At 44.7% G+C, this 15,783-nt stretch overlaps 1 protein-coding gene across 1 annotated transcript in view; it reads right to left on the bottom strand.

Annotated features, from left to right (window-relative positions):
• Positions 1 to 11,665, bottom strand: part of fgf11a (fibroblast growth factor 11a) — a gene marked incomplete at both ends in the record, with an annotated part of 94,956 nt that extends 83,291 nt beyond the window's left edge. Inside the window, one exon of the mRNA XM_083937464.1 lies at positions 11,473 to 11,665. Coding sequence (XP_083793590.1) covers positions 11,473 to 11,665 — 193 coding nt within the window. The remainder of the gene's footprint in view (positions 1 to 11,472) is intronic.
• Positions 11,666 to 15,783: the final 4,118 nt, after the last annotated feature.

Here is a 15,783-nt window from a genome sequence, read left to right as displayed (position 1 = left end):
GTCGAGCCATCGATAATACATTCTCACGACTGTGGCTCCATGTATACTGCCGGATATTTCTATGAAACCCTCTCCATACGTCCTGCAGCTCGTGAGCTTCACTGAGACGCTGAAGCCGAGCACATGAAGCAGGGTGAGGCTCTAGGTGATTCCTGTCTGTATTAGGATGCTCTGTGCAATTAAAATCACCTCCCAGAAATAAATACTCTTCAGTGCTGCAGCCGCTAATGGCATCAGATAAAATGTCTAAAAAAAACATTCTATCTTTGCTAAAAACAGGGGCATAAACACATATAAAAACCATTATGACATTCTCAAACTGTGCTCTGACCTTCAAAATGTGACCTGATAAAACATCCTGCACCTCGACGGAGTGAGGGTTAAAAGCTTTGTTAAAAAGCACACCGACTCCAGCACTATTAAAAGATTTGTGGCTGAGAAAAACCTGGCCAGGCCACTCCTTCTTCCAGTCTCTCTTGTTTTCATCATCACTATGGGTTTCTTGAATAAAAACTACGTCCAGTTTCTTAAAATCAATAAGTTTATAAAGAGAAGCTCTCTTCACAACACTTCTGGCACCGTTAATATTTAAAGAACCAATATTTATATTAGTCATAATGATATGAAAATAAATAAATAAGAAAACAGCCACAAAGGTGTGATAAGACATTTTAAAGTGAGTCATCATTAAGTTCAGCGAGCTTCACCCTGGCTTTTGTGACAAACTTGTTCAGTCTGTAGACTTCCTTCGTTTCAAAGGAGTCTTCCATCTTTTTAAGGCGTGACACAGACACAATGAAGCCCTTCAGGTCGGGGAAGAAATTCTTCACCTGCACAGCTACTTTCCCTTTTGTGTCTTTTAGGAACTTTTTAATTTCTCTCAATGAATAGGTGGTGGTGTGAACCTCCTGAGATGGAGTCATATCCCATTCTTCACCTGCTTCATCCCCACTATCTTCCTCCACCTCCACCTCCTCCTCATCCTCATCATCCTCCTCCTCCTCCCTACACTCACTGATTTTCCTTTTTCCTGATCTTTTATCCTCATCCATGTCCTCCTCCATCACCTCATTCACCACCTCGTCTGCATTCACATTGTGTTCTTTATCCTTCTTTTTCTTTTCCTGTTTATTTTTATTAGCAGGTGTGACTGTGCTCTTTGTAGCAGTAATATTTTCCTCTGGGCAAACAGCCTGTTCCTGCTCCATCTCCTCCCGTTCACTCTGTTCTGCCGTCTCGTCAGATCGCTGCACACCGGCCGAGTCTAACTCAGCCGCCGGCTGCAGCGCGTCAGGTGAGCCCGTCTCACCTGAGCCCGTCTCACCCGAACCACTCTCGCCACCAGCTGACGCATCAGCTGCCGGCTCAGCGGAGGCCAAAGCGCCAGGTCCACCAGAGGCCGAAGCCCCGGATCCCCAGGGGCGGGGGCCTTTGGCCCCCGCACGCCGGGGTGATGCACCGGCGCTCGGCCCCGCAGTGCCACCGGCAGCCTCCTTATCCTCAGGGCAGGCTCGAGCCAAGTGCCCCTCGGCCCCACAAGAAAAACACTTCATCGTCTCAGATGTGACGAAAACGATATAATTAAATCCTTCCACCTTGAAACTCAAAGACAGGTTGAGGTCTTTAACTCCATCTTTGAGCACCATGAAGGTCTGCCGCCGGTAACACACAACGTGTTTCATTTCCGGTCGGGTTTTACCTCCCAACATCATCATCTTTATTGGGGAGATGACTCGTCCGTAGCGGGACAGTTCTGTATTTAAATCCTCGTTTTTAATGAAAGGTGGCGTGTTGGAGATCATGATCCTCCTCACCGGGTTAGCCAGAGGAAACACCGGCGTGAAGGTGTCATGGATCACCACGCCGCTCTCCACCACTTTCTCCGCCTTTGCCACATCATCCAGAAAGATGACAATAGCGCTGTTCATCCGTGAGGCAGCTTTTACACTTACAAACCCCACAAGCTCTCCGATGGCGTAGGCTGCATCCTCAACTGTACAGGCGACAGCCGGCAAAAGTTTGACCGCATGTCGCCTCGTCAGTTTCTGCAGCCCCACCTCATCTACTCCGACACCGGGCATGATGCCCGGTGTCACACACACACACACACACCGACTGGAACAAGGTTCACAAACTACACTAAAACATGCAAAACAAACAAACAAACAATTATAGAAAAGTTTTGAGAAAACCACTCACCACCGTCAATCACTCCAGCTCACTCGCTCCGCTCACACTCACGCATGCGCACAGAGAGAGAGAGAGAGAGAGAGAGAGAGAGAGAGAGAGAGAGAGGTGAACAAAAGTGACATGATTTAATGAGCTTTCTTTTGTGTCAGGGACACAGTAGTCCAGTAGCAAAGAGGGAGATCAACACTCAAAGCATGACCAGGACGTGTGTGTGTGTGTGTGTGTGTGTGTGTGTGTGTGCGTGTGTGTGTGTGTGTGTGTGTGTGTGTGTGTGTGTGTGTGTGTGTGTGTGTGTGTGTGTGTGTGTGTGATATTGGAAAAAACTTGCGTGGCAATACTTTTTTCCTATGATACATATTGCAACATGAAAAGTAGCCTACAGGAATTCTCACCCTCTATGGGCGTCCTGAGAAATTTGAAAAGCGTCAATCTGGTGTACTATGAGAGCAAAATGAAGAGAATGTGGGCCATAAGTGAAAGGTGTATGTAGTGTTTGTAGATATTTGACTTTATTTGTATAAACACTGGATTAGTCAATGGAAATGAAAACTGTCTGAGTTTTCCTTTTGTATAAACCAGTAAAAAGGTATTGGGCATGCACACATCACAATGTTGATGCTGAAACGATATATTGTGCAGCCCTAATATTCAGTGCCGTTGTGGATCTCTCTGTGCCGTTGCGTGCATCTGTGTCTTGTTTGGGATCTAGCCAGAAGGCTTCCATGCTGTCTGTTTCCCCACAGTTAGGTTTCTCTTTAGATGTGTGTGTGTGTGTGTGTGTGTCTGTGTGTGTGTGTGTGTGTGTGTGTGTGTGTGTGTGTGTGTGTGTGTGTGTGTGTGTGTGTGTGTGTGTGTGTGTGTGTGTGTGTGTGTGTTCTGTAAAGCCGCCATCTCCATGTGACACACGTCAGCGCTGCACACAAACCATGCGGCAAATTGATTGCATATAAAAGTGCTAATGCTGGCTTTACTGTCCTCGGCATGTTAATATTTCCATTTAACAATAAGCATTGATTAAAGGGACAGTGCACTGTTTCTGTAGGCCTTTTGACATTGAGGAAAACAAGGTTGGGTTGGTGATGGAAGTTGTGGCGGGGGGGGGGGGGGGGGGCCGAGATGCTGACTCGGCGCTCGCTGGTCATTTGTTACTTGGGCTCTCAATACGGTGAATCCCAGAGGAGTGGAAATTGTCTGATGCAAAATAAAATGTTGAGTGCTGCTGTAGATAAATGGGAACATATTTGCATGCATGCAGACATGCTTCGCTGTGGCTGTGTGTATCTCAGCCGGAGGTCATTTGAAGAGCACAGTATCCAGAACTCAAACCCTTCTGCATCGTTGCCCTGCTCTCATTACACTGTGGTGTTCTCGGTGCCGTGCCGTGCCAACAATGTGCCATACTGAGCTCAAGCAGCTCACATCATTCCTGCCGGGCCACGCCGCAGCCTTCATAAGCCCGATATGTCCTCACCAGCACTCACACACACAGTTTACACACTTATTTTGTGGGACACACACAAGCATACTTTTAGCCCACGCACTGAAATACAACAGGAAACACACAAACGTACACGCACTCATGCACATGAACCAGAAATGTTGTATTTTGTCTGATGATGATGATTGATGCCCATCCAAAAAAAAAGCAGCGCATCAAAACAAATGGTGGTCCGCTCCATAAATCAATCGGTTGGGAGGGGCGGCACTGAAAGCTCACATTGATCATCACACAGGCCAAATGTTAGCATCTCCAAATCATTTATTCCGGGCACCATTTCATACACAACATCTGCTACACTGGCAGAGACAGAGGGCGGAACCTGTTACAAAACAACAGAGGCCACCGGCTGCACGGTTTAGAGCATGTGGCTATGTGTCTTTTTAGTGATAGATGGACAGTTGGTTGTCTGTAGCAGTAATGAGCAAAAGATTTAAAAGCCTATTATTGTTATTATTATTCTATTAAAAGGTAGCTCAAATCTATGCCTGCTGTTTGTCATATCTAGATGCTATGGGGAACACCTGGATCAGAGGTGCAGCAGAGCAGAGGAGGAACATGGAAAATGTGAGACTTTGTGTATTATATGCAGACACTGGTGGACGTCCACAGTGAGAATAGTGTAAAAATGCTTTTGTGAGCATCCTTTCCAAACAAAGATGTAATGAAGCAATTTTAAATCCCCCACTGGCTTGCAGCAGGTTCATTTACTGTGTTTTACTGTACAGCTGTTCATTTCTGCATCTTCACTGCGCCTTCACTGGAGCATCTTTTCACTCTTTGATATGATTCTGCTTGGTTTTCACTCCCCTTATCTGCAGGCTGATGGTATAGTTACTTTATTATTCCTTAGCTAGCAATTCATGGACAGCTTGCATGCGAATGAATTGAGGAGATTGTCCGTGTTCAGAAGATACGTAGAGAAACACAGACTGGATAAAATATGGACGCAGTGTCCGTGACATCACCCATGGAGCGGGGACCGGCCGAATGAAGCCTACAGCCAAAGCAGCAGTTCCTTAATTATGTAGAACTTTAAGATTTGATATAATTTTAAAAGGATGAGTTATATCAAAATCCTACCCCTTTACACTTGTCATTAACAGAGAAATTAGCTATAGAGACCAAAACATGTTTATTTGTGCTGTAAAACTGAGTATTCAAATTGGGGTCTATGGGAATTGACTTGCTTTTGGAGCCAACCTCAAGTAGAACAGTTTTTGGGTCGAGCCGCTTGAGCACACTCTGCTTCAGCCATATCGATGAAGCATTAAGAGCTTTAAAAATATTCAATAGTACAAATGTTGTTTAAATGGAATTTTCACTCAGTTGTTTTTCTTTTACTCATTTGTATTTAGGATAAATATGTGTTTCCCCAGGGTACTCATGATGTGAATAGGTGATGTAATGGGCCTTGGATTCAGTCTGTGCTGTCTAAGCCCCATGTTTTGGCTTGAAGGTAAAAAAAAAGAGTACATTATGGCAGCCATGTTTTCATTTGCTGTCTTTTTTTAAATACACTGAATGTAAACACAGCACCCTGATCAGTTTTGTCCACTGACATCAACAAGACTGCTGCCTTTTTAACAATGTTGACAAAAAAGAGAAAGGCAGCGTTCATTTGTCCAAATCTACTTTAAATGGAAAGCAGGAAGGAAAAAAAGGCACAGTAGATGACTTGAAGACACAGACTGTGTGGTTTGTCTGTTCTGCTGGAGGTCAGTTTCATTTCTAGACAGGCACAGTTTCAAGACAACAACATGTGCCACAACATGTAAAATACCAGTTTAGTAAAATGAGCGAAGCTGCTCCAACTGCAAGATGACCAACCAAAATTTTGGACATGCTGGAAAACCATCAGAACATCTGGCGGCCAGCAATTGCCTGGATATCATTGATTGTTTAGGCAATTGATCAGGCATCAGCCCCGCTCTCGAACTGAGCATCAAACGACAATCAATCGGGCTGAAATTCAATTCATCCAGATTCTAAAATTATTTGCGGTTAAAAACAGGTTTAATTTGTATATTTTGCACCTGGCGTTGGCTGCAGCTGTCAGTAGTGTTGATGTATTAATAACACAGTAATATGTCAGACTGTGACCTCAAATATAATAGCCAATTTCATCCTAGTGTGTTACTTATTGTTAACCTTCACCTTTAACACCTCCATGGCAACATGAAGCTGCATCACATATACACAAGGAGGGAAGGAGAACAATAGTAAACAAACAAACTCCAGATCTGAATAATGAGAGTTCCTTCCATTAGACTTGCATCACGCTCGTTCTTGATCCATTAACAATAGAACCAGGGTTGCGTAACATAGCAGCACAATGCCTACAGTATCTCTGCCATTGTAGCATCCAGTGACTAACTGACTGGCCCAAAGACAACATGATTAGACACAGAGGGGAAATACAGCGGGTGAAGAGAGACAGGCACGCACTGAGGGAGAGACAGTTAGAAGAAAAGCCAGATGTCCTTGAGAAGATAAGTGAGTGGTGTGGAGGGGGGACAGGGGGTGAGAAGGCTGTGGGAGAAAAGGGAGGAGAAGAAAGCCGGCTGGAGGATGGATTGAGAGGAAGAGAAGGAGAAAGCTGATAAAGAGAGAGACGCAAACAGAGAGGGGGGGAGAAATATAGTCCTCCCTGGTGTAGCCTGTCCCGAGTGTCCGGGCTACGAGGCAGTAAATCGCCCCCAGTTCAATGTGTGCTCACCAAACGCTGCTGCACATTATTGATAAATCAGTGTGTGTTAATGAGAGGAGCTGATGTGGCCTGATGAATCACGGCACAACAATGAGACACACACACACACGCACGCACAGTCTGGCTGGGGCGTGTGTGCCGACAACTGTCATCTATCGTTTGTCTCTGACACGGACACACACTTATTCTCTCCCATACGCACACACACACTCACACAAACCAATTTGCAGTGGCTGGACGATCATTTGGCCCCGTGCTGCAGTAACAACTGCGATTGTTATTCTATCCTGTTAACAGAAGAGAGGAGGGCTTCCACAGCAGATCCAGCAGGCCGTCAGAGGACAACACAAGCTATTTTGGTTTCACTTTGATATCCAATAGGCGGCTTAACATCCTCATTAGATCATATCAGCCTTGAACACACGCGCTCAACGGGGACAAATACACACACATGCAAAAGCCAGGGTGAAATTTTCTCTCCACCACACTGCTTAAATTATCATGGAATCTCATCATTTGTTTGTGTTAATTTATTTGTTTGTCTGACTGCACGTAGGTGTGATTTTATGATTGCATTCATGTAAGTGTGTGTAATTATAGATACAATAGATTCACTTGTGTGTGTGTCTGCTATGGTTAGCTCGCTTGTGAGTATGTGTTTGTGCAGGGCAAGCTGACCTTGTTATAAGCTGAGTGGGCTGTAGAGCTGGGGCATCATTAGTATGGGTTAGGTGAGGGTTAGAGGGTGCGGTGTGTGTGTGTCTATGTGTGTGTCTATGTGTGTGTGTGTGTTTGTGTGTGTGTGTGTAAAGGTGAGGGGGTGACAGAGTGGGGAGAGATAGGGAATGACAGTATAAGAGAGGAGGTAAGAGGGGAAATTTCGTGGGTCAGGCCGGGACACACAAACACACGTCGGTCCTCCCCATCCGTCACTTAGAAGCAAGTAGCATTGTTTGAGCACACACACACACGTACACACACACACACACACACAAACACACACACACACACGCACACACACACACACACACACACACACACACACACACACACGGTTTATTAATCAACTCCTCTCAAACAACAGCATCACAATGCATTGATGCGCATAAAGACACACACAATGAAACTGTGTGTATTGACAATGCCATTAGTTGATCTGTGGAAAGTGTCAAAACACATGGACTTCAAAAAGAGACTAAAATGAAGTACGTGGGGAAGTTTAGAAATGATAGAACCAAGCAAAAAGACAAAAGAACCAATTAAAACTTCAGACTTGTTAGACTACAGTGTTAGTCTAACAAGTATACATATTTTGTATCATACAAAGATGTCATGCAAAGTTTTATGCACAACTTGTTGTTTTACACTTACCAGCGTAATTCAACAGTATTCAGTCGAAGTCCTCTATTACTCTGAGATCTAAATTTTGAACCTCATAAAGTTCTGCCTTAAAGTTGTAATCCGTAAGAATTGAGATAGTTGTTTCTAGCGACAGTTTTGGCGGTGAGAAGTAACTGCAGGAGAGCCTCTGGGACCTCATGTCCCAGACACATAAGAACGACTCTGACTCGTAATTCAGACTTGAACATTCCCTTTCATTGCTCTTTTACTGATCAGAAGTTGGAAGTTCCTGATTTCCGAGTACAAGTGAATGCAGCATAACCGACAGTGATGAGCTCCAGCTGGTTAGACCGACGGCTGCTGACTAAGGCAGTGAATTTGCATTTAAGGAGGGAAGGTCGCCACAGATACACAGATTTGAGTACTTGGCAAAGAGGACAAGTGCTTTTATTAGAGGCTCATATGATCAATCAGCATTGTTCTAACTCACCCTCTGATAGATAGTTACTTAACAGACAAGTAACTAGATGAAAATCTTACGGTACATATCTTCAGTGGTCCTCAACCCACTTTTTTCTTTCCTTCTTTTCTTTCTTTTACATCTTCGTCACCCTTCTCATTCTTCTTTTTCTACTGCAAACAAGCTAGAGGTGCATACGCCATTTACTGGACCAGAGGATGGGACAACTAGGGCATGCTCAGTAGGCGCTTGCTATGTGTCCAGTCCATGCTGCCACTTTTTTGGGGGGGGGGGCTGAAGAGGCACAGACCCTCACAGTCTCTCATGGACCCTCAGGGACCCTCATGGACATGGGCAGATGATGACATTTACGAGGCAGACCCTCCCACACATGCACAAGCAGTTAATATTAATTCGACTTAAAGACCCAGCCACTAAAATTGAACATTTCAGACAGGGAGGGAATACAGGGATATTCAGAAAGACAGCCTGAACCTGAAAATAGGCCGATTATGGGAGCGTCAACATAAAGCCAAACTCTTAAGAATAACTCTACTCTAATATGTGGAGGCTAGTTTGAACTAAGGCAGTCATTGTGAGTGAACAGCCACAATGGAAAAACAATAAAGCCACAGGACAGATTATATTACAACAAGGTCTGATGTTACACCACTGACCCAGAAAGTTGCCAATTCACCATTGGTTTCCTGCCTGCCTGGGAACTGGAGCAAACAATTACCAACTTGGGTGTGACTGCACATATTGTTGTCGATGTCATTTGACATTCAAGCTCGATGCAAACATAATAATTAGCTTTAATGGCTGCATCCATAACACTGACACACTGTCTCTGTGTACCACAGTAAAAAATGTGTATAATGCAGTATAAATGATAAGCCTGTACAAGCACTGATGCTGACTATGTCATACTGTTATCAGTCATCCAAGATGAATTTTTATTTATAATCTTGAGGCAGTTTACACAATATTATAATCCCTGTTTTTATTTCCAACTATGTATATATGAGAAATGAAAATTGAGATTATGTGCATGACAAAAGTTAATAGAAGCCAAGAGAAGGTAACCAGAGTCAAAGGAAGCCAATATGATAATGGAAGCCATCCGAAAACAATGTGAACCAACCAAAATACAACACAATGCAAGCCACAGAATGCAAAATAAGCCAGTAGCGACCAAATGATGCCAGTAGAAACAATGGAAGCTAGTCAGAGGCAAAGTGAATGCAAGCTGTAAGCAGGCTGATCTGAAGCGCTGCCAGGAGGAGGAGGAGGAGGAGGCTACGTCTCAGGAATATTCTAGTCGATTATTCCTGGCCAGGGGTCAACTGTGGCCTCGGGCTAAAGCTTAGAGAACGAGGGAGAAACTCACACATGATGAGAATACACACTCACATACACCAGTTTCACACACACACACACACACACACACACACACACACACACTCGTGGCCAGAGGTCAGTAGTGTCCTCCCTATGCTGACCACACATACACACATGAAGAGAATGATGAAGAGACACACTGCCACAAATGGTACTTAACACTGACCCCTGTAAATCACAACCTGAAATGGTGAAGCTGGTAATGCGTCTCTAACCACAGCCTCCATAACTTGACTCCACCATTACCATAATAAATCCATCAGAGTGTGATAAGCACACAAGCCATTGGGATGGAAATTGTTTCAAACAATGGACATGGCGCACACATGGCTTTTTCCCAAAGAGCTGGCACTGCCACGACCTGTCCAACACACTTTACTACCGTAATTACAATATAGAGAGCAGCCGTCTCTATGGCAGATGCTGCTTCCCACGTTAGAGGTTCCGCGCGTAATTACCGTGATGAACTTGGCACATCGAGGTAATAAATATACCAGAACACACACAAGCACACTTGCACAGGGCAGGAACGGACACTCACATTCAGTGCACAGAAGTGCAGGGAGGTTGATGAAGAGAAAGGGAAACACTCACATGCAGTGCAGGCTGGTGAGGTGAGGACAAGCTCATTTAAGGAGCACACACTCATGTAGACAGTGATCTAAGGTCTAGTACAGTGTTTAGTTTAGACATATATGTTTTCAATCAATCGGCAAAAAAATACACAAACTAAAATATACTTATAAAAGGGGAATGGGGGTGGGTAACTTCGTAAATAGCAAAAAAAGGATACGCCTAAAATAATATTTCAGCTGCAGAAACTGAAGATGACTTCCTATAACGAAAATATGACATTACTCTTTTTTTAAAGTCAACTATTTACTATTTACCATTCAATCGTTTACAGTTTTGATTACAGATAGATTCTAAAACTATAATGCTAATATAAAATCCAACCTTGGCCTCAAGGAGGTTGAACCTACAAAAGTACATTTTGTTCGTTGACGAATATCAAATGAGTGTTTTACTGTTCAGTGTTGCCTCTCCTAAACTTAGAAATATATTTCCAAATAGATCCAAAGGTTTCACTTAGACCACAACGTATTATTGTAAGGCATTGTCATTTTGTTGTCATTAAGATACAGTATCAACACTATAGAATAATTATTCATCAATTTATCTTTGGCTCGTAATGTCAAAAACCATCACCATATGAACTGTAGCACAGGAACACTCATCACACAAATCAACTGTCACGGTCTCATTTAGCTTCAATGAATAATTTTGCAATTACATTTAACATGCAAACATAGAAGACGAATTAGGCCGCACTGTGTTCCACTTGCCTTGAGGGAATCGCAGGGAGAGTAATAGCCCCCAGAATTGCAAATGAGGCGCCTCTTGACATTTTTATATCACAGTAAATCACTGTATGTATGAGCCAAGTTCGTTGTGTGCTTGCAGATTACCGGCGTGTGGATGTGTTGACATGTGCCTCAACAGAGTTATCACAACAGTCACAAAACAAGCCAGTTTATGCTGCTGGTCAGTGGTACAAATCTGCGTGTATTAAGCTGGATTTCATGTTCAACCGTAAATACAGGACATGCTGTGTACAGCTACCAGGAAGATGGGCTGGGATGCTTCCCAGATTCAGATTAAGTCCCGCACTAGAAATTACAGGCTGGGGATGTTCTCTATTGAAGCTTTAGAGTTGAGGATTAATCTGTAGGCTGGCAAGTTAACCATCAAAATCCAGTTATACAGTACAGGCAGAACACGGAGCAAAGAAGGAGAGAAGAGGAACAGGGTATAGGACAGACGACGAAAGTGGAAAACAAGAGTTTGACGGGAAGGCCTGAGGGAACTCACCTGGTCTTTTTTCCATTTTTCTCCCTCGACTGCCACATAGTCGAACCTTCGATATTAATATGAGGATTTGCTTCTGGCAGAGCGACTTGTTGCTCTTTGGGCAGGGCTTGCGCTTGCTGGCGATCTGCCGGTTTGCCTGGGGGTCTTTGACCTCCCTGCGCTGGCGAATAAGGGAGCTGGCGAGAGCTGCCATCTTCCCAGTGCTGACCCTGCCACCACCTCACCAGCTCCTGGCGGCTTGGTGGCGCCCAGGTGTCGGGGGGTACCGTGGGCCACCCCCCTGCCCGCTCACCCAGGGCGACGGAGCACCGCTGAGGTAGGGGTGCAGAGCTGAGTAGGGGGCTCCTGAGGATGGACCAAAGCAGCGGGGAGAAAGGCAGAAAAAGAGTAGGAGATGGAGGGAACAAGGGTGGATCCCTCCAAAGGCCCACCCAAAACTGAAAACTGGTGCTCGTTGAGATTTGGATTGACCAGCGTTGGCCTTTAAATGTCCTTCTAGTTGACTGGTTTCTAATTGCGAGTGGGGTTCAGGTGAAGCCTTTATACATCACTGTTCCACAGTCGGGGACAAGTCATCCTGTTATCCACCCAAAAAAACAGAGCACTGTAGATCAGCAATGTGCCCTGGTGCCTCTGTCCCAGTCCAAATTTACCCTTATCCTCCTCCCGGAGCTCCAGTGAAGTTCAACTCAATCCTGTCCAAAAGGATTCGTCCACAAAAACATTTGCTGCATGATGAAACCAAAAGCCCCCCCAAAAAAACACATTTAGTCCTCTTTTACCCACTCAATCCTGCAGATCAGATGCCTGAACCTATTCAGTGGGACGTCCGAATGTCAACTCTCCGAAATAACACGAGTGACAGTGCTCCTTTCCTTTCTGTCTCTCACCTGTAAAATGTCTCCGTACCAAACAATGTCAGAGCAAGAGAAGTAGAAGAAGAAGTAGAGACTCTCCGACCTGAGGTATCAGCGCCGCAAGCTGGGACGAGGACGAAGGGGTACAGATGGACGCTGCTGGACGGAGTGCAGCTTGTTTCCTCACTGTCTTTCAATCTCTCCTGGATTCACACTTGCCTTCACCCACACCCTGAGAGGAGAAAGGAAAAAGACAGTGGCTTGATAAATCCAGTATTTCCCAGAGATAGAGGTGACATTCATGAACGAGAGAGTGCGGGGATAGAGAGACAGACAGGGACACAGAGAGGGGAGAGGGAGGGAGGGAGTGCAGTGAGTCTATCTATCCCCCCTATCCGATCGGGCTCTCCAACTCTCTCGGCAGCGCGCTACACCACAGCAGAGCGCAGCGCTGTGTCCTTCAGCCACGCATGCCGCCTCACAGCTGGGAGAACGAGGGATGAATGAATGGAAGAAGACAGAGAGGGAAGGAGGGAGAGGAGATGAGGTGAAAGGGAAAAGGGGTGGGGGACTGGCAGGTAGCCGTGCCTTACGGTAGATGCTGTACTGCCGCTGCTCATGGGAGAGTCTCCACTGGTGGGTGTGACAGTAGTCCGTTCTGGTTCTGTTGAGTCCAGCTGCACAGTGTGTGTGTGTGTGTGTGTGTGTGTGTGTGTGTGTGTGTGTGTGTGTGTGTGTGTGTGTGTGTGTGTGTGTGTGTGTGTGTGTGTGTGTGTGTGTGTGTGTGTGTGTGTGTCTGGTGTGTGTTTGCGTGTGTGTGAGAGACAGTGAAAGTGTGTCCCAAACAAGGCACCTCTCAAGGCACGTGTGGGAAGTGTGTTTACGCGTGTGTATGAAGGAGCGACACAGTGTGAAGGTGTGTGAGTGTGAGTGTGTATATTTGTTTGTGTGTGTGTGTATGTGTGTGTGTGAGAGACTTGCTCTCTAGCTTGTCCCTGTTCACAGTGCATTACCAAGCGAGTGCTGGCAGCGTGCTTCACATGTTCTCTCTGTCTCTCCCTCCCTCTTTCCGTCTCCCTCTTACACACACACAAACACACACACCCACACACTTGCTCGCTCTGTCTTTTTCTCTCTCTCAAATCTATTTCCCTAAACCCTCCCCTTTGCTCCTCCCCCTCTGTCAGTTCTGATCCCTCCTTCGATGTCAGCCATTCAAAGTCACTTCCTCCCTCGTCTCCCCCTATTCTTTTCGTCACTTCTCTTGTGCCGTACCATGCCTGGCTAAGCCGGGCCGGGTCAGAGGTGGCATGCCCCCAACCCCTCGACTCCGCCCTCCTTTTCTTCCGTCCCACCCCACCTTCTCTGATGTGATGTTGGCTTAAAGAGACAAACTAAGTGAGATTCACAGTGCTGTGCTTTCAGTTATGACAAGCACGTATAGATGCCGTGACACTGAGTCAGTTGGGACCTTGCGTCACTGCCTTTGCATCAACCATACAGCTGTAAACGCAACGCATCAGTTTGTCACACAAACACACCATCGAATATATACTGCGCATACAGATGGGTTACAAGTTAACAGCACAACTTCATTTGGAGGTGAATTATTTGAAATCTGTGTGCACGCACAATTACAGCTGGAAAGTCAAAGTTGAACCAAAGACTTGGTGTATGATGGATGTTTACAAGTCACAGTTTGGCTAATAATTTTAGAAATTACCTTTTTTTCGTCCAAATATGTTTGTTTAAATGGTTAGTTCAGCCATTCGCAATGGGACCGTATGAGTTACTTATCAATGTCAATTGTCAGTGTGTTACCTACAGTTGATGATGGTAAGCCCGCGGCAAGTCTGGAGAAGCAGGCAGGAGTACAGACATGGAAGCTAAGCAATGCACTTCTGTGGACGGGGGCAACAACTAAATATATTTTAGCCAACTAAAAAAGGCCCACCTTTTAGTTTAAACGTACACTTTATTCAGAATATTTGCACAGCTTTACCTTGCTGTCAGAAGTTTACACAGAAGTTTCTTCTCTATATTTCAGCTGTGGTTCTCTCGTCTCCACGGCTGTACTTTGTGTTTGGGCTGTGCCCAAATAGTTGACCAATCACTGGTACACCAAAAAATCATTTGCAGACCAAAGTATCATTGATCGATTGGTTTCAGGAAAAAAACACAAAACATTTGGAGCCGTGTCTTCTCAAAATTAAGTGAAAATCTATGTGACTGGCGGCTGGTATTGGGCCTAATAGGCTGAAGGGCTTTTCATTTGAAGGGCCAGATACAAGAAGTCGTGACACTCACTGTCAGTGTTTTGTTTTGTTTTGTTTTTAACATGGAAGGTTCCTTGGCTGCACATCGCAGTTAGACAGTTAATAACAATTAACAGCCAGTTGTGTCTTGAAAGACGTCTAAAATAATTTCCCCCTGGGATTAGTAAAGTATTTCTGATTCTGATCACTTTGAAAAGAACAAGGATGACCCCAAGAAGGTCACATGCAAACTTTGCAAGAAAAACTTCATCTATCACTCGTCCACAACGAACATGACCTACTGCCTTAACATGTAAGTGACGTTAGCTAGCCTAGCCTAGCTACCCGCCAATGTTCCAACAATCTCTTTGCTGATTTTTCCTGACACATTCAGAATTAGAAGCAGACTTATAGCGCAGCTGTGCGCACTTGTAAAATAATGGTTATTCAGTATATGTTGAATTATGTTATGGGGTGGGGTGGGGGGGGATTAGTCGACTTATCGCTCTAAAGGACGACCACTGGTCAACCAAGAGAATCCTTGGTCTGGGGCAGCCCTAGTGTTTAGTGCTACGTAATTAGCTAATAATTGCATGCTAACATACTAAACTAAGATAGAGAACATGGTAAACATTACATCAGCCTCACATCAGCATATTAGCATTGTCATTGTGAGCATGCTGACATTTGCAGTTGCAGTTGCATTTTGTGTTTCTGTTGTTTGTTTTTTAACAGACATTAAAGATGCCCATAACTATGATCAACAGATCCAGGTTAGAGTAATAACACAGAATTAAGAATTTAAGCAGATTAGTTCACACTTAGGTCACATGATGGCAACTGAGCAAACTGAAGACCATGAGATGTGAGATTGCATTTTTGTGTCTCAACATGCTAATCACGTAACTCATTCATTATGAACTACGATTTGAAATGATTGACAAATTTTAGCGCTGAACTCAACACATCAATTACTCCTCAATTAATCAAATGTATGCCGGCTAAAAACTTCAGCACTGAATTATCGCCCATTAGTTTCAGCGATCCCAATATGTTTGGTGTTGTGCTTATTGACGACTTTTTGCCCTGTTGGAAAAACAACCAATTCAATTAGAGCTTTGGCGGCAGGATTACATATGGGTACGCCACCTTCTCCTGCCAGCACTGCACAGAAAAAGGCAACAAAAATGATGACCAAT

Source organism: Echiichthys vipera (assembly GCF_963691815.1).
Source record: "Echiichthys vipera genome assembly, chromosome: 22".
Taxonomy (NCBI): Eukaryota; Metazoa; Chordata; class Actinopteri; order Perciformes; family Trachinidae; genus Echiichthys; species Echiichthys vipera.
Note: the sequence above shows the minus strand (reverse complement) of the source record. Positions and strands in the feature narration are given on the sequence as shown.